Source organism: Heterocephalus glaber, unplaced genomic scaffold (assembly GCF_053883595.1).
Source record: "Heterocephalus glaber isolate CG9 unplaced genomic scaffold, H.glaber_assembly_v1.0 deba00001444, whole genome shotgun sequence".
NCBI lineage: Eukaryota > Metazoa > Chordata > Mammalia > Rodentia > Bathyergidae > Heterocephalus > Heterocephalus glaber.
The window spans coordinates 31,826,419-31,851,523 of NW_028258297.1; the positions used below are offsets into that span (position 1 = coordinate 31,826,419).

The 25,105-nt window shown below is 54.6% G+C and overlaps 1 protein-coding gene and 1 long non-coding RNA gene across 5 annotated transcripts in view; one reads left to right on the forward strand and one right to left on the reverse strand.

The window, feature by feature from the left end:
* Positions 1–19,114, reverse strand: part of Prmt8 (protein arginine methyltransferase 8) — an 80,431-nt gene extending 61,317 nt beyond the window's left edge. Inside the window, exon 1 of one of the 4 annotated variants that reach the window (XM_004869350.3) lies at positions 18,659–19,114. In XM_004869350.3, coding sequence (XP_004869407.1) covers positions 18,659–18,733 — 75 coding nt within the window. In that variant the 5' untranslated portion in view covers positions 18,734–19,114. Of the gene's footprint in view, positions 1–5,787; positions 17,364–18,183; positions 18,541–18,658 lie in introns of those variants that run through there. The other 3 variants (XM_004869349.3, XM_021248161.2, XM_087214206.1) reach the window with 3 other exon arrangements.
* Positions 19,115–19,490: 376 nt separating this feature from the next.
* On the forward strand, positions 19,491–24,587 carry LOC110346645 (uncharacterized). Its single transcript, XR_002390806.2, has 2 exons — positions 19,491–20,168; positions 20,330–24,587. It is a non-coding gene; the product is annotated as an uncharacterized LOC110346645 (long non-coding RNA).
* The last annotated feature ends 518 nt before the right edge of the window (positions 24,588–25,105 follow it).

Here is a 25,105-nt window from a genome sequence, read left to right on the forward strand (position 1 = left end):
ACCTTAACTGACTGGCAAGGGGCTGGGGGTGCAAAGAAAAGTGCCAAGCAGCGCTGTAGAGGTAACCAACTCAGTCTCGTGCCAGGCAGCCCTGCAAGGAGTCTCGGGGCACACAGTGAAAAGGGTGAATCCTCACCACCCAAGCTGGACTGCGGCCCCACTGTGTGCTGCTCCAAAGTGCTCCCTTCCTGCACAGCCTGCTCCACCTTGCTTCATCTCAGGAGGCTGGGTGCTCCAGAGCCCAAGCAAGGCCCCAAGCAGGGCAGCTACTGGCAGCTACTTGCAGCTACTTGATCCGTGATGCCAGAACACACAGTGGAGCCTCGGGGTGCCTGCCAGTGAAGTCTAAGTTCGTTAGCCAAACACTACGTCCTCCCCTCCCTACCACAGTCTCACCACCTCCTCCTCCCGAAGTGCTGCCCAGGTACCCTGCCTTGTACTGGGGTCCTGAGTGCCCAGAAGGGCCTTGGCCTTGTGCCTGCTGCTCCTCTGCCTAGAACAGCAGCCTCTCCCTCTCTCCTGCTCATCACACCCGGGCAGCTCCACCAACTCCAGCTGCACTCCTTCCCGTGGCAGGTCTCCTCTGACCGCTCCCCACCGACCGCTCCCCACCAATTCAAGGACCCTCGTGAGCAAATCGGTTACAGGACATGTGGGATCTGCCACGTAGTGAAGGTAAACACAGCAGAAGTGCAGGCTCTTGGTGTTTTGCCAGACTCCAGGAGCAGCTGCTGCTAGTCAGAGGACCCAGGATCTCCTATCAGGAATCGTGGGATCTCCCCTTGGGTGTGTCACTGCTCCTTCCCACTCTCAGCTGACCACAGACAAGCCTCAGAGGGGAGCACTTCTACTTTCACATGACAGAAGGCCTGCGGTTTGGGGGTGTTAGGATAAAATGTGACAGGGTGGAAGAGTGGCGTTCATAGCCTTCTGGGCCTGCCCTTCCTGTGCCTCTGCCTGCAGCACAGTGAAGTTCCAAGTTTTGGCTTTTTCCCTCAAAGGCTCCCTTCTGTGGGGCCTCCCTTGGAAGCCCTCCTGCAATCTTATTGATACCCCTGTAAATGTAGTGTCCTGTCTGCCTCTGCCATATAAACACTCCTCCAACCAGGGCCTCATCTCGATGGCACTTGGGATCCTGTCATGGGCAGCATAAACATGAGAGCGGCTGGTGGAAGGGATGGGTGGACAGGTGGACAAGCGACCTTGCAGAACACACTGAGACTCAGAGTCTCAGCGGCTTCCGCTCCAGTCCTGGGTCTCAGTGTAGGATGAGCTCGCAAGCTCCACTTCCCTTCCATTCCCAGGCCCTTCCCAGATGACGGGACCTGTACGTTTCTCTCCGCTTCCTTTGGGCCTAGCTTCAACTTGCAACACAGATCTGCTTTTCTTCTTTTATCTGAGGGTAAACAAAGCGACAGGCACTGTTTGTTGGCCTGACCTATGCTGCGTGCCTTTACAATTTTATGTCATTAGCTCTACTCTCGTTTTATAGATAAGAAAAAGTGAAAGCCAGCGGAAAAAAGTAACTGGTTCAAAGTCATAGAGTTTGGAACTGGAAGAACCTGGCCTTCAGCCTGAGGAAACTGCCTCCCATGTTTTGACAGATTCTTCAGGCTGTGCTGCTCCAAGGTCAAGTTCCTGAGGTGTACTTGGCCAGCAATAAGAGTCACAGCCCAGAACATACCCTGACCAAGGTCATCCTTTCCAGCCCCAGAGTAGTGTTCTGAACTCCTTGGGAAGCACTCTCCATTCTGCTACCTGAACACAGAAATTTGACCCCTCCAGGTGGAATCACTCCACCCGGAGCCCATCTCCCGACCCTGGAGAGTCTCCCTGTAGTGGGGCCGAGGACATGGCCCTGAAGAGATCACCTGGGCAGCTTGTGGAAGCCCTGGTAAACAGAGTGAAGTCCCACTCTTGGATCAGGAGCTCGCGTTCTGGTCCCCTCTTTGCCACAAACTCACAGTGTGTCCTTGAGTCAACCTTCATCTCCCTGGCCTCAGATTTCTGTCTGTAGAAGGAGACGGACTTGTTAGAGTCCGTGGAGCCACAGATGAACACGCAGTGCAGGCACAGGCACAGTGACAGCACCTCCCTGGGTGGGCAGGGGCTGGAGCAGATGCAGAGGGGCCTCCTCTGAGAGGCACCCGTGCCCCGTGCCATCAGCTTACGAGCAGACACTGGATTCACAAAAGTTGGTGTCCCTGAGGCCAATGGGACACGTCCACGGCAGGCTCAGCCAGGCCTCCCATGACAATCACCACTGTGCTCGTAGCAGGGAGTGGGAGGCGAGGAGGAGCAGCAGATCAGTGGAGACACACAGGGTGCATAGGTACACAGCCCTGAGAAGCCAACCATGCGGACAGCCTGGGCTCTGGCTGCCTACAACCACTGGGAAACCCAGAGCAAAGCTGCCAAAACCAAGGGCAACGCATGGTGCCTAAGGCAGCCCACAACCCAGGCAGGCTGGAGAATGCGTCTGCCCTCTCAGTGCACGCAGAGCCTGGCTGCCGCAAGCAAGCAATGGGTGGTGACTCCCAAGGCCCTGCGCCCGCGTCATGTGGTACCCTCCCGCAATGGCCCTCAGCTTCTGTCGGAGTCAGGAGGCCTGGGATGGGGACCGAGTCTGGACTGCGAACAAGGCCCAGAAGACACCGCTGTGATAGGCGCAGGGGCCACGCAGGGAGCCAGGGAGGCCTTGGGTTCTGGACTGTGACGCTTGCATTGTGACCAGCTACCTGACCCGTGAGCTTGAGAACGTCGCTGCCCAACGGCCTGTTTCCTCCTCACCCACAAATCAGGACATCAGGAGTGTCTCCTCAAAGGACCAAGACCCAAATGAGCTGACCCAGGCCAAGAGCCCAGCAGCAGCCCCAGCACCGTGACCCCCGGAGTAAGAGGCCAAAGAAGAGAAGCTGCCGGGACCAGAGCTGGGAGGGCTCTGCAGGAGAATCAGTCAACAGCGACCCACAGGGAAGGAGCAGAGAGCTCAGTCCTGGCCACACTCTCCCCCCCGCCACTCTGGCCTCCTGCTGATGCCCCCTAGAGGCAGAACTCAGACAGCCGGAGGCCTGGAGGTGCTAGGACCAGGCAGGTTGGCTCTGTGGAAAGCCCTACAGACCAGGTGGTGACAGACAGCAAAGTGGAGAGGCAGACATAAGATGACAGCACACTTACAAGAGAGCCTCCACAGCTAGGCATGGCGACACAGGGCTGCAATCCCCACACTCTGGGAGGCTGAGGCAGGAGGATCACAGGCTTGCACCCAGCCTGGACACCTTAGTGACTCAGAGAGACACTGGCTCAAAATAAAAAGGGCTGTGGATGGAGCTCAGTGCAAAGGCCCTGGGTTCAATACCCAGTGCCAAGGAAGGGAGGGAGGGAGAGGAAAAAGGGGCCTCTCCATCTGCCATTTGTTGTACACTGCCACTTTGGAGTGACCAGCCCCTAACCTAACCTACACAGGTGATCTTCAGTAAGAGGGAGGGGATTCAGGAAGGCTCTACAGACCACACCCTACAGCCCAAACACCAGCCACATGCAGCACTGGTTCGGTCCCTGGCATTCCTGGCAAAGTGAGCCAGGTGGCCCTGGGGCCAGAGCCAGCCAGTTCTGACTCTGAGCCAAGCCGGCACAACCTGGGAGCAAAGGGAAATACTCTCATTCTGTAGGGGACAAAAGGCTACCTTATGGGGAGCAGGGAAGGCAGGATGAATTTAGCACTCACTGGAAAATAAACATGGCCACCTGACACAGCCCTGCAGCCAGCTCTCTGTGCTGGACAAAGTACCCTCTGCTCAGAGCTCCTCTCCAAGGGCAGGCACGATCATCCTGCCCTGCCAGACAGAGCCCCTCATCCTACAGGATCCAGAGACTGGAGAAGGATTTCAAAATACGATGTCACTTTAGGCTCATAATATTCACTATCTAAAATTAGACAGGATAAAGTACCACAGAATAATACACTGAGGAGACTGCAGAGGCAATGGACAGAACTAAAACAGCCCGTTACACACCGCCCGACACTGCAATGTGATGCTCTTTGCTCCTGTCCCAGCTCTTTGCTCCAGAACTCCTGAAAGGGACTGGTGGTGGGAAGAGTAACATGGAAGAGGCACACAGCTGGCTTTCAAAAAAGATTTGAGTGGAATGAAATCTTGAAGATAAGGCAGGGAGCCCATCACAGAAAGAGAAGACCATGCTATCAGAGTGCAGCTGTGTTCACCACAAACTGCAACCGGAGGAGCAGAGTTAACAGATGGAAGCCCAGTAAGGACCTTTGTGAGTGTCTGACCCCCATCCCCTGTCCTCAGATAAGACAGTATTAGCAGAACCAAAGAGTCTATAGCAGGAGTCCCCAGCTTTTTGGCACCAAGGGAAATTCTCTAGAATTCTTCCATGGAGCCGAGGGAGGGGAGGTTTGGGATGATTCAGAGGAGCCTGCAATTGAGATCCCTCCTATTCGCAGCTCACAGTGGGGCGCCTGCTCCTGCAGGAATCTAATGTCACTGCTGGCCTGACAGAAGCCAGAGCTCAGGCAGTAATACAAGCAGTGGGGAGCAGCTGTGAATACAGATAAGCTCAGCCTGCTGGTGGGGGGGGGGCCCTGGTCCATAGGACCCACAGTGGTCACCCTGTCAGCACCCTACCCCAGCCAGGGAAGTTGAAAGAGGAGTGACCTGCTCAGCAGGTACATACTATGTTCGGTTCAGATGTCAGACCCCTGTAAAGAAGCTTCCAGAATCCTCAAGACCAAACCCACTCTGTCACGAGGCAAAGAGGGACAAAGAAGGCATAGGGTCCCCATTAGGATTTTCTGGGAGAACTGCATGATGCTGGAAGGACTGAAAAATGTTTCACATAAGAAACTATAAAATATCTCCTTGTGGCCTCAGCCACTTCTCCAGGTTCCCTCTCCATCATAGTCATCCTCCTCCTGGGGAGGGTGCTGTATGGTAAAGGCAGAGCAACTGAGAACCAGAGACGAAAAGTCTTGGAAAGACCTGCCACATAGGACTCCAACCCTAGTTCCCTGAGTCCCATGAACCTAAAATTACTCAGTGGCCAGTAAGGCCCAATGAGGTGGGTGATCCTTGGTACCACACGATGCCAGCCAGCTGCAGGCCATCCAGGGCCCTCTGAGTGGGTGAACTCTACCCACAACACTCTTTCATTCACCTATCCATCCATATGTCCCCCCAGCAAGTCCTGCACCTCTGGAGTCCGGGCATTGTGGGGCAGCATGGGGAGCACACTCAAAGAGCAAGAACAGTACCAGAAAGCCAGCTGCATCCCCTGGCAAGACAGTGTGGACAAACGGAAGGAGACGGAAGCAGAACACGCTTGCCTGACAGGTGCAAAGGCCCATGTCTGATCCCCAGCACTGAAAAATGAAAAGAGGAATTAGCAGGATTTTGTTATGAACTAGCTGCGATTGGAGGAAGAAAGCTGAGACTGAGGGAGGCCTCTTCTCATTCCTGACTTCTGGCTGGGATGAAGGGGAGAAAGGCAGTGCCCACAGGGAGATGGGCACACAAGGACAAAGGCAGATGAGCTCACTGGGAGCAGAGCTAAGGAGTCCAGCAGGGGTCATGTTGAGTCAGAAGGGCCTGCAGAACCATGGCCGAGAGAAAGCCAGCCAGAGTACAGGTCTGAATCTCCCAAGACCTGGAAGAGGATGAGGTCAAACAGGACAGCAAGCTGCAGGCAGCACCTTCAAGCAAGGAAGAAAAATCCACATGAAGATTCAACAGAGAACAGCCAAGGAGGCAGGATCGTGTTACTCACCTTCCTGTTATTTGTTCTGGATCGTAGCTTCAGAGGTCGTGGTCCCTTGGCCTTTTTGCTTTGTGTGCGTGGGGGCACATGAGAGCAGGAGGCACAGGACAGGTGTGTTCTCCTTGCGGTGGGGAAGGGAAAAGGGAGGGAGGGGCCAGGGGCCCAACATCTCCCTGAAGAGCATGTCCCCAGACTCCTCGGTTCCTCCACTGGCCCCAGTTCCTGAAAGCAGCACCGCCACGCAGGGATCAGGCCCCTACAGAGCCCTCGGGGACATTTAGGGACCAAATGAGAGCAGCCTGAAAAGCAGAGGCATGGAGTGAATGCAATGGCCAATGGCATCTAATGCCCGATGGATCCGCTGAGACAAGGCCAAGAGGACGCAGTGAGGCACACGGGGCTCCAAGGCGGGGCAGGAGCCGTGTCCGAGCTGGGTCACTGCAGGGACGGCAGTGCTCTCATTACTCCCAAGGCCCAGTTTGGAGCTTGGCCGCTGGTGCTGCGCTGGCACCCAAAGGGGATGCAGCATCCTGGCTCACCCCTGGGTCCTGGGAGAGAAGCCAGGCTCTGGTGCTTTAGAAGCAATAGCCCAGCCCTGCATACCGAGGGCACAGAGAAGAAAGGCTTTAACGGCAGGGAAGCTCAACTCTGCCTGCCGCCTCACTCCTTTCTACGTTCAGAACGGGCGAGTTATGCATCAACTGGCGGCAAACAGGTACAGATCTCAGCTAGGGCTGCCACTTGGAGAGCAAACCCTTCCTAGTCTCTCCCACCTGGGAAAATGAAGAGCTGTTGCTCTTAGCAGCCTAGAGGCCCACGAGAGGGGATGAGAGGGGAAAGGAGGGAAAAGGTCAGCGGGCGGAGAGCCAAAAGAAGGCAGAGGTTTCTGGACAAAGGTTCCCTCCCAGACAAATAACCCTGCGGGCTGCTTGCCCTCGGTCCTCAGTTGGGGTCAGGGGCCCTGAGGAGTCCTGCGCCCCACGGAGCTGAACCCCAGACTGACAGCACCTCCCTGCTTTCCCCAGACCTCCACTTTCTGTGCCATTTGCCACCGAGCAGGGAAACATCTCTTCGTGCTCCACATCACAAATCTAGCAGATGCAGGCATGTCTGGGAGAGGCAGGCTTATCTCCAGCTCCCAGCCCTTCAGTAAGGGAGAAGACATAGCACTGCGCTGGGGGCTCCGCTGAAGGACAAGCGGAATTTGTGCAGCACCCCTACCTATCAGGACACCTGCTGCCAGAGTAAGTGGCAGCCCCATGTGCTGAGCTGGGTGGGGATGGCCCAGCCCCTTCTTGGACTGTGACTGGCTGTGGGCCCAGCTGTTGGCCTGTGACACCTGAGTCGGGAGCACGGGTTCTGGTGCCTGGTCCTCTGCAGTCAGCTGAGGACCAGAGGGCTGGGGTGAAGGACCAAGGACGGTGCAGGCACTTTCTCCTCAGGGCTTACGGCAGACCCCCGACACCCTGCCTGGAAGTCATGCCCTAGCAGTGGGGATATGGACAAAGGCGCACTATGGATTTGGATCTCTGAGGCAGAGAAAGAAAGGGGTAGTACAAGCTTGGCAGAGCCTCCAAGAAAAGCCAACAGAGCTGGCCTCATGGGCAAAAGCCCAGGCCCTGCAGTGCAGGCAGCCCATGCTGTTGGCCTGCTTTTCTTCACATCCTGAAGCAGGGACATCTTATTTTTAACCTTGTAGGTAGAAGATTGCAGGGCAATGCTGCACCAAGAACAAGCGGAAGTGGAACAGGTCAGGGCCCTGTGGGGAGCAGGAGACAAGTCCACCCTGCAGAGAGGACTTGAGCCTCGGAGTGGCTCAGACTGCTGCTCTGGGACATCTCCCTCCATGTGTAGCCCAGAATGAGGGTTCAACCAAGTGGGAAAATGCAGGGCTGTTCCAAACCCTAAACCTGCGGCAAGCCAGGCTTTCAGGGGAGCCTCTAGGGCTGTGGTCCCCAACCTTTTTGGCACCAGGAACCCAGTTTTGTGGAAGAAAGTTTGTCCATGGACAGGGAAGGAGGGAGGGGTGGGGCTCAGCAAGACCCAAAGAGTACACGACCCAGACCCCTCACAGAAGGTCTCAGAGGGTTCTGATCCTGGGAGAATCCGATGCTTCTGCTGACCTGTCAGCAGGCCAGGGAGCAACTACAAATGTAGGTGAAGCTGGCCATGGACAGGTACTGGTCTGTGGTCCAGGAACTGGGGAGCCCTGCTCGGGGTGTCTCCACTGCCACTTCCGCTGCCAAAGTCCGACGGATTCTCATTTGCCCCAGGCAAAGCTCTAGTGCCCAGATTCTGCTGAAACTTCCGCCCTTCCGGTTCCCCTTATCCATCTGAAAATCTTCTTTTGCAGTTCATGCTGACCATGTGTCTTCAGGGGGATGACAGCTGTGACCCCTGAGATTTACTCTCTCCTGGGATCCTGTTGACTGATATGGCTAGGGCCATATCAACCGGAAATAAGCAGATATTCATGTGATTGTTTCATCCAGAGGACATCTCCACACAGGAAACACGCAGCTGGCAACAGCCACTCACTGAACAGGTTTTCAGACTGGAATTGTAGAAGTTCTGCGGCAGGTACGGGGACCAATGATGAACCACACAGTCTGTGCCCACTCTTACAAAACGTGTGCTTGGCTCTCGGACCATGAAACAGGGACCCGGAGAACACCACAGTATGTGCCCTGTTACTACACAGTAATACAGGAGGGAGAACTAAGCCAGACCAGGTGAGAGATGGTGCCACGAAGGCCTACTGGAAGAAGCAGCAGCTTCTGAGTCAAGATCTGAAGGAAAATGAACTTCCCCAGGGTATGAGGAAGAGAGCAGGTACTTGTGTGGCTGGGCAGAAACAAATGGAAAGGCATTTCTTCAGGGTATTTCTGCAGTGGCCACAGGCCACATGAGGAGGTGGGCATCATCCTGAGAATAGCAGAAGAGCCACAAAAGGGTCTTAAGGGAGAGGGACCATCAGATTTCCTCATTAGAATGTGTGTCCATGCCATTGCGAGAGCAGGCCACGCAAGGGAAGAGTGGTATGTGGAGCACATCCAGAAGGCACTCCAGTGACCAGGCTGACCAGAACCAGGTGGCCACGGCAGGCCTGGGACACAGAGGACAGACTAAGCACAAGAGGAGAAACAGGTCTTGTTGGGGAGAGGGAGAGAGAGGATCTAGGTTTGCAGCTTTGGTGGTTTAGTGCTGAGCAAGACGAGGATGGCAGAAGGGGCGTCTGGTTAGAGAAAGGGAGGACTTGAGGGGACACCCTGAAAAGTCTGCAGTCCCAGTACGCTGTCGTCAGCTTTTTGCTACTATAATGAAGATACAAGCATATCCAGATCACAGCTTTGGAAGATCAGGGTCAGAAACCAGGCTGTCCACTGGCTCAGCCTCTGGTGCGGAGCAAAGGCAGCACATCATGGTGGAAGCAGTCACAGCTCGGACAGGAAGCAGAGTGCTCAGTCTCCCCTGTGAGAGGCCCGGGTCTCACTCACCACCTCAGAGGTCTGCACCAGCTCCAACACCACCCTCTGGGGACCAAGCTTCCCATTCTCAAGCTTCTGTTCAGCCACAGCAGGAGCCAAGAGAGTGGAGATCATCGGCGGGCAGGAACACGGGGACAGGAGGAGGCCACCCAGAACCAGCCCCAGAGGAAGCCGAGGCACTGATAGTTGTGGCCGTCAGCTACACAGTCAGGAGTGCACAACCTTGCTGACACAAGTCTCTTCCCACCAGACTCACCCTAACACGAGCCTGTGCCGAGACTGCACAGCCTGGCACTAGCTCGGAAGCTGGGGGCCAGGGGTCAACAGGCACCTCAGGCAGCACATGCTAGGGGCTGCAAAAGCCCTGACACACCTGGACTGCAGTACTATGCTCCGGGCACCTAGGAGCTCAGCTGCCTGGATACCACCCCACCTGCACCTGTGCTACCCCTTTCCGGTCTGCCGGAGTAGCTGGTTCAAATCCACTCTCACCCAACTATTCCTCCTCTGAGCTACAACTTCCCCCTCAAAGCAAAACTGAGCAGATAAACTGCCAGTGCAGAGGGCATTTGCCAAGTTTTCTTCCAGGGCTCGAGATGGAGCCCACAGCCTTGTGTGTCTCTGCCACAGAGCCACATACCCAGCCGGTCACACTTCTGCATGTCTTAGCCTGTTAGTAAGGTGAATCCTTGAGCCTACCCTGCAGACTGGATTGCCGAGCCACAGGGCTGAAAATGGGACTGAAACTCAGGCTTGACTCCAGGACTCTCCCCTACACCACATGAAGCCCACAGCATTCCCCACCCCAGCCCACTCCAGGACTGGAGACCCAGCCCAAGGCCTTCACACTGCACTTCTCTGCAGCCCCATCCCCAGCTTTTGACACGGGATCTCAGTGAGTCATTAAGTTGCCCAGGCTAGGCTCAAATCCTCCTGCCTCAGCCTTCTAGAATGAGGGCCTACAGTTTCAACTTGGGGAAAGGGTGAAGTAAAAAGAGATCCTAACAAAAGAAAGTTAGCATGGCATGTAAAACGTACAAGTCTATTTTCTTTCTTCTTCATTAAACAGTCCCCAATTTCCTAGTACCTAACTGTAGGGAGAAGTTGAACTAATGCATGTTAATAGAGAACATGCCCTAATTAGGATCCTGTCTACACTTACGACGGGCTGCACTCACTTGTGGAATCTTCTGATTGAGCCTCTCTGGAGAACTGCTGTCATAACTGCTTGTCAGTGAGAGATGAAGTCCTTGGATGTAAGGTACTGGAGGAATTGCAGCCTTTCATTTTCTGTGAGGCCGGTCTTAAAAGGTCTCCACTTTACTGGGCTAAAAGGAGATTATCTTTCACACTAGAGTGACAAAAGCAGCTCTAATTGGTGACTGCTAATAGCCATCGCTTTGAAGTGGGATTAGCCCAATTTGGCCTTGTCTGGACCAGCTCTCTCCAGTAGGGCCACACACACAGCATCTAATCTCCAGGATTTATGCCAAGAAGGCAGAGAGTTTAACATCCAGTCTGCTCCGTGAGGCTGGGAACCCTCTTCTCTCTCTCCTTCTCCAGTGCCTCAGTTTCTCTCAGTAGGAACATGGGGGAAAGTCTGCCACCCATGCGATAATAAAGAACTAGGACATGTGCTCTTTAAGCAGCAAGCTTGAGAGGGACACAAGGCGTCTGGGACACTGAGGATCCTTCCAAATGTCCTTAATCTGGCAGGCTGATACTCCCAGCCCCCATGTCCTCACATCAGTTAGGACAGCTGAGGTTTCACGTAGCTGTGACTGCAGATGTGACAGCGGGAGGCCACAGACCAGTGTGAACTAGTGTGGGACCACAGAGAGCCCTCAGTTCTCATGGGGGAGCTCTGCACAGGGGCACTGTGGAGCGCTGGCGTGGGTGCCACAGAACCTTGGCTCCAGGCTGGTCCTGGCCCTGGCTGGCTGGCCTGAGGACGAATGACCTGAGTCAGAGAGGCCTTTCCTCAACTGCGTGCCTCCCATTCTCCCAGCCAGCATCACCAGAAAGACCCTTCACTGGATCTGCTCTCGCTCTGGGACACCACCAGGTAAGCCCTGATGACTAATGACAGCTAACCTCTCTCAAGCACTTACTGTGATTCAGACCTGCATCTGACCTGAAACAACTCGTGCAATTCGCACAGTGACCCTACGGGATAAGGCCATACAGTCCTATCACCCACGGTGAAACCAGGCACAGATCAATGCGGTAACCGGGGCAAGCCAGGATGCGGGAGCAAGGAGGTCTCTGCTTCCAGGCAGAGGAGCCAGCACTCAACCTCCACACAAAGCCAAGAAAGCAGGAGCCTCAGGTTTAATTTTTTTAGATGGTGCCAAGGGACTCATTGTCCCTCTTGCCCTCCAGAATAGCTCTTCGGATAAGCTATTAATAGGCCCAAAATTCTGCCACTAAAATAATTCTTCTGGTTACTACAAAGCACATAAACAGGAACGAAGCAGGATCTAGCCCATAGGAGCCTGTTACAGGCCAAGGCCTCCCATTCGTCCTAGCCCCTTTCTCACGTCTGGAAATGTGCCAGTTCCTTCCTGAATGTCCAGGCAGGTGAGGGAGGGCCAGGTTTGGGCAAAGAGGGAGACAGGCTTGAGGCTGCGAGTGCGGACGGAGAGCAGCAGAGGCCCAGGTCGGCACAGGGCACCATGCAGCTCTGAGCAGTCTACTCTGCTTCCTGCTAGCTCTGTGATATCGGCCAACACAATGAACTATGTGAGTTCCCGTTTCTTCAAGGGCAAAATGCAATTATGAAGAGTTGCTTTGTATTATTGTTGTGAAAATTCAATAAGGCAATGCTTACAAAGCACTCAACACTGCACCCAACACATAATATGGACATTAAAATGCTAGTTCTTGTTATAATTACTGCTGCCGTCCAAGGAAAATGCCATGATAAAGAGCATGGGAAGCCAGTGGGTGATGTGGATAGCAGGAGAGAGAGAGAGAGGCAGAGACTACCGGCCAACTAACAGTGGACTTACCATGTGTTGAGTAAGGTTGTAAGTTGTGTCCCCCTAAAAGAGGTTTTAGATTCCTAACCCCTGGTACCTGTGAATGTGACCTCACTGAGAAATAAAGTCTTTGTAAATATAATTGAGCTAAAATGAAGATATATTGAATTTGAAGGGGTGGCTGGTCTAATAGGACTGGCATCCTTCAAAGAAGAAGAGAAGAAGTTACACACACACGGAAGAAGCCATGTGCAGATGGAGGCAGACATTGCAATGATACAGCTACAAGCCAAAGAATGCCCAGCATAACTGGCAATTACCCAAAGCTAGGAGAAAGACAAGGAACAGATTTTCTATCAGAACCTCTAGAAGGAACCAACCCTACTGACACCTGGACTTCAGATTCTGGCCTCCAGAACTGCAAGAGAATAAATTTCTGCTGTTTTAAGCCACCCAGTTTGTAGTACTTTGTTAGAGCAACCCTAGGAAACTAACACAGGCGATAAAGTGGGCCCGTCCTGCAGGCTTTGGCACTCCTTCCATCCATGTTCAGGATCTGGCACCGTCCAGGCACCATGCTGATGGCCTCAGGCAGTTCCCAGAGTGATGCACTTGCTCAGATGGGAGCTCTGGCTCCTGACCATTGGGGGCGCTGAGCCACGGGATGAGGGGTGAGGAGGGAGCAAGGAGACAGCCATGCTGCCACAAGGTCACAGGGCACAGTCCTGAGGACTTCGGAGTGAGGGTGGCAGCAACAGAAGGGCTGGGAAAAGGAATGTGGGGCTGGATCCCTTCCTAGATTTCTACAAACTGAGCACTCCAGTTACTCCTGTCCCCTTCTCCACCCATTCTCTTCGGATCCTCAGTCTCCGCTGCAGTCATCTCATGGCTTTGCAGACCAGTGGATGGGAAGGCATGGGTCTCAGTCATTTGAAAGCCAGAGTTTGAGCCCTAGCTCCATCACTTACCAGCTTTGGCATCGTAGGTAAGTTACACTAACTTTCTAGGCCTCAGGCCTTCATCTGTACAATGGGGACAGTATGTGTGGACCACATAGTGTTCCACATGCTGGAATGCATAATGTGAGCATTTTAAGGCATATGTGGAGGGAAAGGGTTCTCATCATGCACAATTCCTAGGACTTCTAGAGAAACAGGAGAGTACAGATAGGATATACCAGAAAACCACCTTGTGTGCATGCACACACACTAATAAATCTATGCTCCATGTAGAGAAGCATTGGCCCAGAAGTAAAGGAGGTGTCATAATGAAAAGTGACATAATGAAAGTGTGCATGCCCGCTGTTCACTCTTATGAAATCACACTTTAAGAAATCTTTTCCTTATGGCTCACCCATGACAAACCTGGGAAAAGCTGTGATGCTCGAGGGAATTCCAATAATGAGTGAAGAAGAGCCACTTGGTGTGTGAAAGATGCACAGGCCCAGGTAATGGAGGATGCCCCCTCTCCACTCCTTCTCTGAGAAAGCTAATACAGACTATCACAGAAAGAGTTTGACGGTGTTTGGAACAGAACTAGTAAAGAAGGTGAGAGCCTCACATGTCCCAAATTGGAAATGTCACCAAGGAGTTTCTGTCCCCACTCCGGATAACTAAACAAAGGTGCCTGGAATGCAGACTCCCGAAGCGAAGTTTCCTGACTACTGAGACACTGAGAGTTTGGGCACATTGTCATCTCTGAAGCCTTTTAACAAGAAGCCATGTGGCAATTTCACATTTTGAGTCAAGAGAGTTCAGAGGCAGGAATATGGACACGATGACCTTGTCAGGTCCTTTTCTGCCTGTTCTTGCTCTGTCTGTCCTGACCCAAGTCAGGTCCTAAGGGACCGCGCTCCAGTGTCTCACACACACACACGCTGTTCATACAGTGCTCATGTTTTCCTGCTGGCACACAGACGCCAAGGTGTAAATAGTGTTCTTACAGACTTTGCACATTCCACACTGGCATGTGAGAATCACTGCTCATTGCACTCAGCAGAGGAAGAAATAAAACCCACTCTTGAATTGGAGATGGGAGTGCTGTGTTCCCCCCTCTCTGACAGCCAAAAGCCAATTTAGGACTCTTTGCAAAACCAAATTTGCCAGAAAAAAATAGGGGCATCTTTGTAATTCTCCTGAGCTCACTTAAGGACTGAAATCAGTGTTTGCCAAGGAAGGAAAAATTGATGTGGACAATGGTTTATGGACTGTTTTGGCTGGAGACACAAGAAGTGGGGGAGCCCATCCGGTTTGCACTTTCCTTGGCAAGACTCCTAAAAGCTTATTAAGCATTCACACAAACACAGCAACGTCCTAGCCCTGTGCACGGATTAACCCACCGAATCATCCCAACAACCTTCCAAGGCCCAGGGAGGTCAAGCAATTGGTTCATCATAACAACACATCTGCCAAACCCCGAGCTAAATTTCAAACCAGACAGCCTAGCTCCAGAATGGACCTGCACAGTACCTCTTCCTCCCTTCTTCCTCGGTTCCCTGACCTTTGTATAATGGGACCATGCATTTCAGCTGAAAGTGAAGGTTCCATTAGCCAACACCACCAAGATACACCATGCCAGAGGCCGGTTCAGTCTCCCCGTAGCTCAGGCAGCACTCAATGGTGCTCCTGACATGGCGGTCATAATGCAGGATTTCTCTCAACCCATTATTACTCTCTCTCCCTGGGCCAAGAAGCCAAAGAACATTCAAAAAACAGTCTCCAAAAGGACTCTCTTTTTTGCACCCCTGGAGGCTGCCCTTTAGGTGATGAAACCTTAATCAGGTAGCCGTCATCACAAAAAAATGTACCAGCCTTTCACCAAGAACCAGTAAGGACAGGACAGCTCACAAGGGCCCATTATCCCCCATGGTTCCTAAGTGGGCATTGCGATTAATGCATTTAACCTGCTATTCAGAGGAACACCCCATAGTAAGAGGCAGTAATTACTGAATAGTGAATAGGTACATGAAAAACCAAAGCGTTCTCCTGCAACACTTTGATTCCCAGAGTCTTTATGCATTGTGACTTTTATAGGTCCACAGTAACTTAAGTACCGCAGAGGTGTGGGAGACAGAAACCCCAATTTTCAGAAAGCCAGAAGGCTCCAAGAGCTTGTTCACAATCACGTGGATCAACTCTGTGAACCACATGTATTATTTACCATGTGTCAGACTGTGCTAAGAACACAATATACAAAAAATGTTCCTTATTGAACTGGAAGACTAAACATAAAAGGACAATTATCTTGCAATCAGAAAAGTGAGAGGCAGGCAGGCTGCCCAGAGGAAGTGACACTGGAGTTAGGTCTTGCGGTCCAGGAAGGTATTTTCCAGTGGGAGGAAAGAGCGTAGGACACATTCAGGTCTGGAGTGAGCGGTCTTTGCAGAGAACTGCACGGCAGGTATTGAAGCCCTTGTCTGCTGTCCTAGGGAAATTGTCTGCTGCAGGGAACGAGGCAACGTCCAAAGTTTGGAAGAAGGGTCTGGACATGTGCAGATCTGTGCTTTCAAGAGCCAGCCAAGGAGTGATGGCAAGGCTGGCCTGGTCAGGGCCAGCAGCTCAGGAGCCAATGCCTTAGTGAAGGCAGAGGCGAGTGACTTGCCTCAGGCAGCAGCTGCAAAGGGGCAGGACTGGGGGCTCTTTAGACAGCTCAGGAAGCCATGGGCGCGGCTTCTGATGAGACCTAGAGAGGAACGCAGAGGCTGCCAGAGGGTGGGGATGCCCTTAGCTGAGGAAGGGGAGCGACTGGAGGGGCCCAGAGAGCAGAACTAACAGCTCCACGTGTTGGCCGCATGTGAGGCCATCACTCTCCTCAGCTCCCATACTTCGCAGAATCAGCTCAGGATAGCAGGGAAGAGATGCACTCCAGGCCACCCAGGGCCATCCCTGGGGGGCCCATGCCAACTCCACACTTCACTGAGTACAGGGGACTGTGGTCACACCAAGGTCACTTTATTCATCACTCTCTCCCTCCTGCCCAAAGCATGGGCATCTTTCCCTGGGGTTCCCTTGCAAAAGAACTCCTCCTCCACCCTCCTTGCTCCCCACCACTGCACCTCACCCTTTAAAGTATTCCTCTCCTGGGACTCTTTGTCCACTCCCATCGCACATGGCGCCCTGCTAGAGGGCAGAGCAAAGGGCAACTAACTAAGGTGGGGGAACCCATGCACCAAGCCTGGCTCACCCACGGCTGACTGCCAGAAACTGCCCGACCTGGGCCTCAGAAGACAGGAAATGCACGTTAACTTCTGCTTATCTTGAAGGATTACTGTAGAGAATGGAATGAAAGAAAGAGCTTGCATACAACACCAGCAAACAGCAGAAAGGGGTGCTGCAGGTTACGCAGCACAACTGACCCCTGGACAGTGAGCTCCTTGAGGACAGGGGCCAGGTGGGTGGGTCTCCCACCTACTCATTCCCACACAGAGAGCCTGCCTGACAGCAGACGGGGAACTGCCTGCCCAGACCAAGACCCTCAGCTGCAGGCCAGGGAGCTCTTGCCTCCCCACCCCACCACGCTCACACCCCACATGCAGGGAGCCCACAGTACCCCACTCTGGGAAGCCCTACTCTCCTCCTGGCTCATTCCAAAACCAGCCAGCTCCTGGAGGAGAACCAAGTGAGAGTCACGCTGCCTGGATGCCTCAGCTGCGCACGTTTGACCAAGCCTGGTTCTACCCCTTCTCTGAGGAAGTTCCAGAGAGCTGAGCCGCCGCCTGCCCGCCCCTTTCTCCTAGGGGCCCCAGCTGGGGCCCATGCTGCCCTCGCCACCTTTGTGCCCCGTGCGCGGCTGGGGTATTTTTTGCCCACAAGAGCTCGGCCGCCTCTACTGCTGTTTCATTGATGCCTTGAGCAGAGCTGGCATGTGCGACTGCTGAGAAGGGGGAGCGGAGCGGCGGGGGAAGCAAGTAAAAATAGCCTGGCGCGCGCCGCGCCGCCTGCTCCCGACGCCTTTAACCCTCGCGGGGTGGAGGCGCCAGCGCACGCGGCGGGAGCCAGCCAGGGTCTGCACAAACTGCGCGAAGGCGGGCCATCGGAGCCAGGGACACGCAAAAACTTTCTTTCTTTAAAAGCAAACGAGCCAGGGGTGGGGTGGGATGGGGCACCAGTGGGCCAGTGCCTTCAGCTCCCAGCGCGCCAGCCACCTGGCTTCGGAGCAGCTATTTTTGGAAACCTCTTCCGCCAGTGGGCGCGCAGAGGGCGGGGGGGCAGGGAAAGGCTGGGCGCCGAGCCCTGGTCTGAGTGGGGTGGGGACCCGCGCACGCGGCTTTGCCTGGACTCGGGAGCCCGCAGGAGCCCCGGCCCAGGGCGCGCTCCACAGGCGCGCCACCTCCAGTCCCGGAGGGCACCGGACTCAGCTCCGCTGACTGCCGTGGGGCTGGGTTAGCCGCGGAGCTGCGCACTCCAGGAGAGAGGACCGGGCAGGGTCCGGGCCCTTCCAGCGTTCCAGCAAGACGCGGAGCCACCCCGCACCCTACCCCACGCGCGCCACGCGCACGCGGTGGCCATCTGTGAACTGCGGCAGCCCGCAGACGCCCGGCTATTAATAGCGGCCCAGAGTTTGCTCCCGAGTCTTTTCCCTGCCGCCGAGTGAGGGCCGGGCGCACCTGGCCCACTCCGCCCCCACTCGGCGCTCCGGTCCTCCGGGAAGGTAAGGGGCTGTCCACGCCGATGCCTCCGAGGCCACAGGTGCCCAGAGCTCGAGGAACGGCCGGGTGGCCGCGACGCTGGCGGTGCGAGGCGGGAAGGGGCGCACCCGGAGCGCGCGGGACGATGCGCCCAGCAGGACTGCGGCTCGGCCCGCGGAGACGAGGCAGGGCAGCTCCGGCGGCGCGTCCGGCGCCCGACCCCCCCCCCCCCCCGCTGCGGCAGCGCGGCCGCTGTCCTCGGTCCTGAAGCTCCGCGGCCCCGCGCCCCCCGCGCCACAATACTGCGCACCTCTCCGGCCTCATCTGGGCCGGGGGTCCGTGGGGTGTCCGAGTCCTACCACCGGCCAGGACCGCCTCGGGATCCGGGGGCAGAGCCCAGCAGCGGCCGGAGAGGCTCGCGGGGCTGCGTGCAGGGGCGGACCGGCCGGCACCGACCGGGACCCCGATGCCCAACGCGGCCGGGGGCGCAGCTCAGGAGGCGGGGGAAGGGGCAGGGCAGCGGGTGGCAGGAGAGCGAGCGTGCAGGGTGCGAGCAACTCCTGTGCGTTTTCAAGAGGGAGGGGACCTGAGACCTGCATCGTCCCCCCACACGTACACACGCACGCGCACACACACGCGCGCACACGCGCACACCCGGCCGGCGGCAGCCAGCAGGATGAAGCCGGAAAGTTTGGCACTCGGCGCGGGGCGGCGGCCTGGGCCGGGGGCGGGGGCTGGGCCGGGCCCGGCCGGGGCGGTGGCCGTGCGCCCCGGCGCCCGCTTACCTCGGCGCCCTCGGCGGCGTTCTCCGCCATCTTCCTCCGGAGGAGCAGGCAGCGGGAGGAGTGTTTCATGCCCATAAGCGCCAGCCAGGGTTCGGCGCCTCAGAGACAGCAGAGAAAGCGAGGGAGCTGGTGTCGCTTTAAAGGGAGAGCCGGGGATGGGCGAGGAAAAAAGCCGAGCGGAGCCCGGCCCTCCGCGGCGCCGACCGCGCGCCCGGCCGCGGCGAGTGCTCCCGCGTCTCCACTTCGCTTTCTCTCCTACGCCGGCTCCGCGCTGCTTCGAACACTTGCAAGTTCCCGGCGCCGACCCCTCCCGCCCCTCTCCACCCGCGCTGCGGGCGCGCAGGGGGAGGCGGCCCGCAGGCTCGCGAAGTCCACCCGGCCAGGCGGCGCCAACTCCGCTCAACTTCTGCCGCCCGGCGGGGGAACCGCGCGCCCCGCGTCCCCGCGTCCCCGCGGGCCGAGCCGGTGAGTGGGGGCGGGGAGGGCCCGGCCGGGCGGCTCTGCTCGGCTCCGCTCGGCTCCGCTCGGCTCCGCTCGGCTCGGCGCCCCTGCGCCCCTGCGCCCCTGCGCCCCGGCCCGGCCCGCGGGCTCTCGGCGGCCTCCGCTCCCCGGCGCGGCGCGTTCGCTGCGGGGCGCGCGCAGGACAGCAGCGCAGGCGGGGCGCGCGTGGCTCTCCGCCCGCCGGGGCCGCGCTCCCGCGGACGGGCCAGGTCCTCGCCGCGCCGGCCTCCGCCTCAGCCGCTCCTCCGCCGATTCCGGGCTCCGTCCTCGGTGAACGCCGGTCCGGGGGGGCGGGGGTGGGCGTCCGGGCGGGGCGGGCCCTTAACTCCTTCCCCGCTGGCCCGCTGCAGTCGTCGCCCGGCTTTCTCCGCGCACTGTCCCTGGCCGGGCCCGGGGCTCCCGGCGCGGTGAGGCCACTGCGGGCCGCGGCCTGCCCCGGGGTGCAGGCGGACAGAGGCGCCCGCCTAGCTCGGCCCGCCGCCCGGTCCTCGCGCCGCCTCTCCGCCCCCTCCCGCCCCTCCTCCACCACCAGCTTTGAAGGCCCTTTTATGGGAGAGAGGGAGGGTGTCACGTACCCATTAGGGTTCTCGATCCTTTTTTAAGGGAGTTTGGGCGGCAGCAGGAGGTGTGAATTTTTGTACACCGCGTCTCTCCTTACTTCGAGCGCTTCTCACCGGCCTCTGGCGGGTGGCGGAGCGGACCGCCTCGCTCCCACCGCCTGGGCCGGCCAGGTCGACCAAAAAGAGCCGCACTTTCAGCTTCCGCCGGGTCAAGGACAGGGACCTCGAAGAGGGCGCTGAGAGCTCTCGCTCTCCTCAGCCACCGCTGTCCTCACCGGAGAGATCTGCTCTGAACGCCCTCTTTACTTCTGTCCTCACCCTCGATAGCCTGGAAGTGTGAGCCCGGTGTCCTCAGCTAACCTCAGAATCCTCTGAGGAAAAGGGCCAGGACCGGGCGTAGCACCAGAGGGGCCCCGTCACCTGGTCCTGGGCAGAGAGGAGACCTGGTGGTAAGTGGAGGCAGAAGCAAGCGACAGGGAGAGGCGAAGACGAAGAATGAGGAGGACGAGGGAAAAGCAGCCAAGGGCTTGAGTTCACGAGTGGGGGGGGGGGGTAAATTCAAATGAAAGAAGCACCTTCACCACCCTACCGGTCCCCTCTCTCTGACTAGGATCTGGAGTAGAGCTGGGGGCCAGTGACCAAAGGCCCCAGCAGCACCAGCCGTCCCTACCCTCTGCCTCATGCAGAATAATGGAAGAGAAGAAGGGGCCTAATCTAGTTTGCTTACTTGAACCTCTGAGCGTCCTCTTGGAGAGAAAAGATTGTGAGACACCTGGTCCCCTACAGAAGACTCGGAACTGTATCATCAGAGGAAATCGGAACAGACAGGATCCCCACAGCTCTCTGGTCCAGTTCTCCCGGTTTTCAGAGAAGGACCCTGAGATCAGGGAGGAGGATGTCTGCCTGTGGTCCCTCAGCAAGCAGAGGGAGCATCTGAGACCAGGCTCCGGTCACCAGGCCCCAGCCCCACTCTTCCCCCACCCCACACTCCTTCTGCTTGTGCCTTCTATTCTGTGACTAACCAGGGGGGAGGGAGCTGAAACAGGCTCCCACCGAAATAGGCTGCTGCCTGTGCATGATTATGTTGCTATGAGAAACCCAGTGGGTGTGTTTCCTCCCTTCTCTGTTGAAATCTTTTGCTTTGTTTGGCTTCTCCCCAAGCACAGCTAGGGCTCCCTTTGGAATGGGGAGTGGAGAGGCTGAGATGGAGAGCTGTATTCCTATGGCAAGAGCTTTCCACTCTGACCGGGCTAACCCAGAACTGGCCTGGGTCTGAGAGCCTCGCCAACAGGGTGGTCCCACAGTGGCTAGGGGAGGACGCAGAGGGCCATGTTGAGAGTGGACTCTCCGGGCCCCTTGCTGAGCCTTCTTGGGACAGAGAGCTACTGCCCCACTCTGCAGCCTCCTACCTACAAATTCACAAGCAAAATAATCTTACTTTAAGAAACTACATTGTCATACAGCTGGAGATTGCTTGAACACTGCCTTGGAGGGTTATGGAATGTGTGAAAAGCGCCTGGCACACAGTAAGCACTTCGTAGCACTGTTCCCTCACCGGCCAGGTGCACTCAGGCTTGGTCCGTCTCTTTTGTACCAGTACAGTTAACGTATGCTTTTACCTGGTTGGATTGGTTTCATCATTCCACATAGAGCCAGCTGGACATCTCTATATACCCAATGTAGGCTTGACAAAAGGCAACAAAAGACACTGGACTGATGACTGGCGAGTTTGTATTCTAGTCACTTTGGGTGCTTTCATATATATGAACTTTTGTAGAGCTTTTGAAGACTTATGGAGCGACAAAGGCACAGAGAGTTCACCAGGGTGTGGGCTAATTTGGGGCAATAGATGCTACCCAGTAAAGAAGTCTTGAAGTCACAACTTGCTTATGTTATTTTTCTTATATTAGACCTTCAACAAAACAAAATACATTAAACATACATGTAATATGCTTTGAGTAATGCCTGTCAATGGTATGTTAACGTGTGCTAGGCTGTGCCCTAGGCACATGAATTAAACTTCACGGAGCACATTTGCATATCATAGACTCTTCTAGACTTCCATATGTTTTCATGTAGTCCTTTCAATAACTCTCTGAGGTAGGTACTATTACTGTCCCCGTATAACAAATGGAAAAAGCAGAACCTGGAGAATTGCCCACAGGGTAGAGTCAAGAGCCAGGATGGAAATCTAGGATGTCTGCTGGTGTAACACAACCCTCAAGAAGCTGCCTGGGTTCAGGGAACAACTCAGGCTGCACCGTGTAATCCACAGGAAACTATTCTGCTTTGGTTCTGTCCCCAGGGACTGATTTAGTGAAGTTTAGGTGTCAGGGTTCAAATGACTCTAATTCTAACGGGTAGTCATGGCCAAGGACAGATGGACAACAGTATCTGGAGACTACAGAACTGCAGAAGAAGTTCTCTAAAGGATAGGCAGAGCACTCAAGTCCCCAAGTCTTCGCATCTAGAAAGGTCTGAGCCTAACAAAGCACCCGTTCTCGGGAGCCGCGGAGTGGAACAGGGTGAGCTGGCAGGCGAAGGTTGGAATGAGACCATCGGAAAGAGCTGAACTGGAAAAGTTGTCCAGCTTTTTGAGATGCCACTGACGAAGCACGTTTCCAGGTGCTCAAAGGGTTCAGCTGGACTGATTGGCTAAGATGTGAAGAGGTAGACTGGACCGCTAAGCTTCCACCCACCTCCTGCTGGACCCCAGACCATGAAGACTGTGTGACAGCTCAACTCCAGGGTCCAACCAACCCTTTCTTTGCTGCTTCCCCAAATTTAGAGACCCAGAAGCAGGATGCAGCTTCCCTAGGCCAGGGACCATGCCGCCTGGGAGAACTAGAACTCCGGCTTATTCCAGTGTGACTGCTGCAGCACAGGGACATATACAGGACATTTCACCTGGCTTCCTACCCCCCACTCAGGGCCAGGGCTCATTGCAGTGAATCTGAGCCTCCTAAGAATCAGGCCTCTGCCCCACGACCCGGCACCACCTTATGGCAGCTAACCCAGGAGTGCTGAGTGTCTGGCCAGGCAGGAACCACGACAAGCCTGCAGCCGAAGCTACCTGGCTGGCATCTACACAGCCCCACACACCTGGGCATTTCTGCACAGAAGTCTCTGCAGCCCCATTTCTCCCTAACCCAAGGCCACGTATTTCTTAAACTCCATTCCCAAGAACAGCTTGCGAGACTGCCATGAGTGTCTGCAGAGCAGTTTGAGCCTCATTTTTTCTTTTTTGTTTTTGCCATTAAAATTGGAATGTTATTTCTTCCTTGCTCTGATATTTGATTAAATCAATTCATTGAGGATTTGAGTTGCATATAATGCTATGTGGTTTGTTTATTTAATAACATCTGGGAAGCATTTTGTAAGTTCTGTGGTGATAGTTTAATCCTTGGCATTTTATGAGCCTAAAAAGTCAAATTCTGTTTCTCTCAGATGAGGAGGACCCAAAAGACATCTACATATATTTTTCCCAATGGCCTTTGATGGGACCCAAACCTCTTTAGAAAAAGGGGAAGTACAGAAACAGAGCCCCAAAGGTACTGAAATATTATAAAATGTCATCACAGCAGAATTAGATTTTTCTGCATAGTGGAGATTGTACACTCCTTTCTCCCTTCTCAGAGTGCTCATAGAGGCTCATCTTCTATGGATAACCTCTTTTGAATCCCCCGAAGCCATTCACTCACCAGTCCATCAGTCCAGTGCACTAACTCAATACGTATTTTTCTATGATACATTATATGGCAATAATGATAGCCAATCATGTGCTAGCATTCTAGACTAAAAGACAAAAAAAAAAAAAAATGCAACCCTGTCCTGGTGGCACACATCTTCTTAACTAACTTTAATACAACAAGTGCTCTGATAGACTCAGAGACCATTAGGGGTCTTAAGGATTGGTTCTTTTGGCTAAATGCAGCTATAATCAATAGCTAATAGTCAGGTAAGCCCTGCAAGAAAGATCCATTGATACAGCAAGGAGCCCCTGGAGGCTGTAAGTCCTACACCAGCAGCATGGTAGCCTCCAGTCAAATGTGGCTGGGACACGCTCTTTAGCCAGACCCCAAGGTTCCTGGGCCTGCGAAAAACTTACAAGTGAGAGGCTTTGCAGCAGCTGATCTCGATACACCCTATCCTGACACAGCTTGAGCATCCCTAGTGCGGGGCTGGCCTTCGCCATTTCCAGGGTGGCCCCACCTGGAAGTGCACAGTGGGCAGAGGCAGCTGCCATTTGTCCACTTCCTGTCTGGACCATTCAACTACTTTGTGCTCTTTCTTCCCTTCCCAGAAGATTTTTAAAAATTTAAACTTTGGGGCTGGGAATTTAGCTCAGTGGTTCCGGCGCCTGCCTCGCAAGTGCAAGGTCCCAAGTTCGATCCCCGGTACCAAAAAAAAAAAAAAAAATTTAAACTTTGTCAGATGTTTTTAATATAAAATTTTGCTTATGCAAATATATACACAGGAAGTAAGTTGTGTGTGTGTGTATGTGTGTGTGTAGTTAGTACATGTTGTATAGAAATGGAATCATATATTACTCAGAAGGGCAAGAGGAAGAGGAAGTAAAAATGATTAAGAAGCGATATGTATATGCACCAATTCTCCAAGATGAATGTAATTGTTATGTATTATAAACATATACTAATTTTTAAAAAGAAACTTGCTTTCCTCATTAAACAATTAAGCCTCCTTCTAGCTTATTACATGTAGGTCCAAGTCATTATTTTTATAAAGCCGTGTGACTCACTGAGTGGATAAGTCACACTTTTTTAAACCACCCCCTAATGATGGACTTTCAAGTTTTTCTTGTTTTCTTGTCATTCTAAGCAATAGTACAATAAATGTTCTTTTACATATACTTTGTAAATGGGAGCTTTTATTTCCATGACAGGTTCCCGAAAGTGGTATGATTTTAATATGCCTGCCACTTCCTAACCAAGTTGAGATCTAGATCTCAGCCTGAACATTTGGAAGGCAAGACCCCACCCCTCCTTCCTTTGCCTACCCTAACATCGAGTGCAAAGACACCTGCTGGCCTAGGCTGTTGAGGGGCGGAGCAGGGAAATACAAGACTCAGGCCTGTTTGGAAGGCGTCTCTATGCCAGGAGCATCCCAGTGCCAGGGGAAAGACACCGAGGCACGGGATGTTTTTATGCGAGGTTGTTATAGACTAGATCACTTTAGTTCTGGGCAACAGAACTGAATTTGATGTTACCAATAGGTTCTGTGATCTGAAAAACAGTAAAAATTTTAAAAAATTAGCATCAGTTGCCTATCTCTCAGGTGGATGTGCTACAGAAGATGCCCAGCCTGAGGGGTTTGCCCAGGTCCCTTTCCTCAGAGGCTGTACTGAAGGAGAGCATGGGTGAACCAC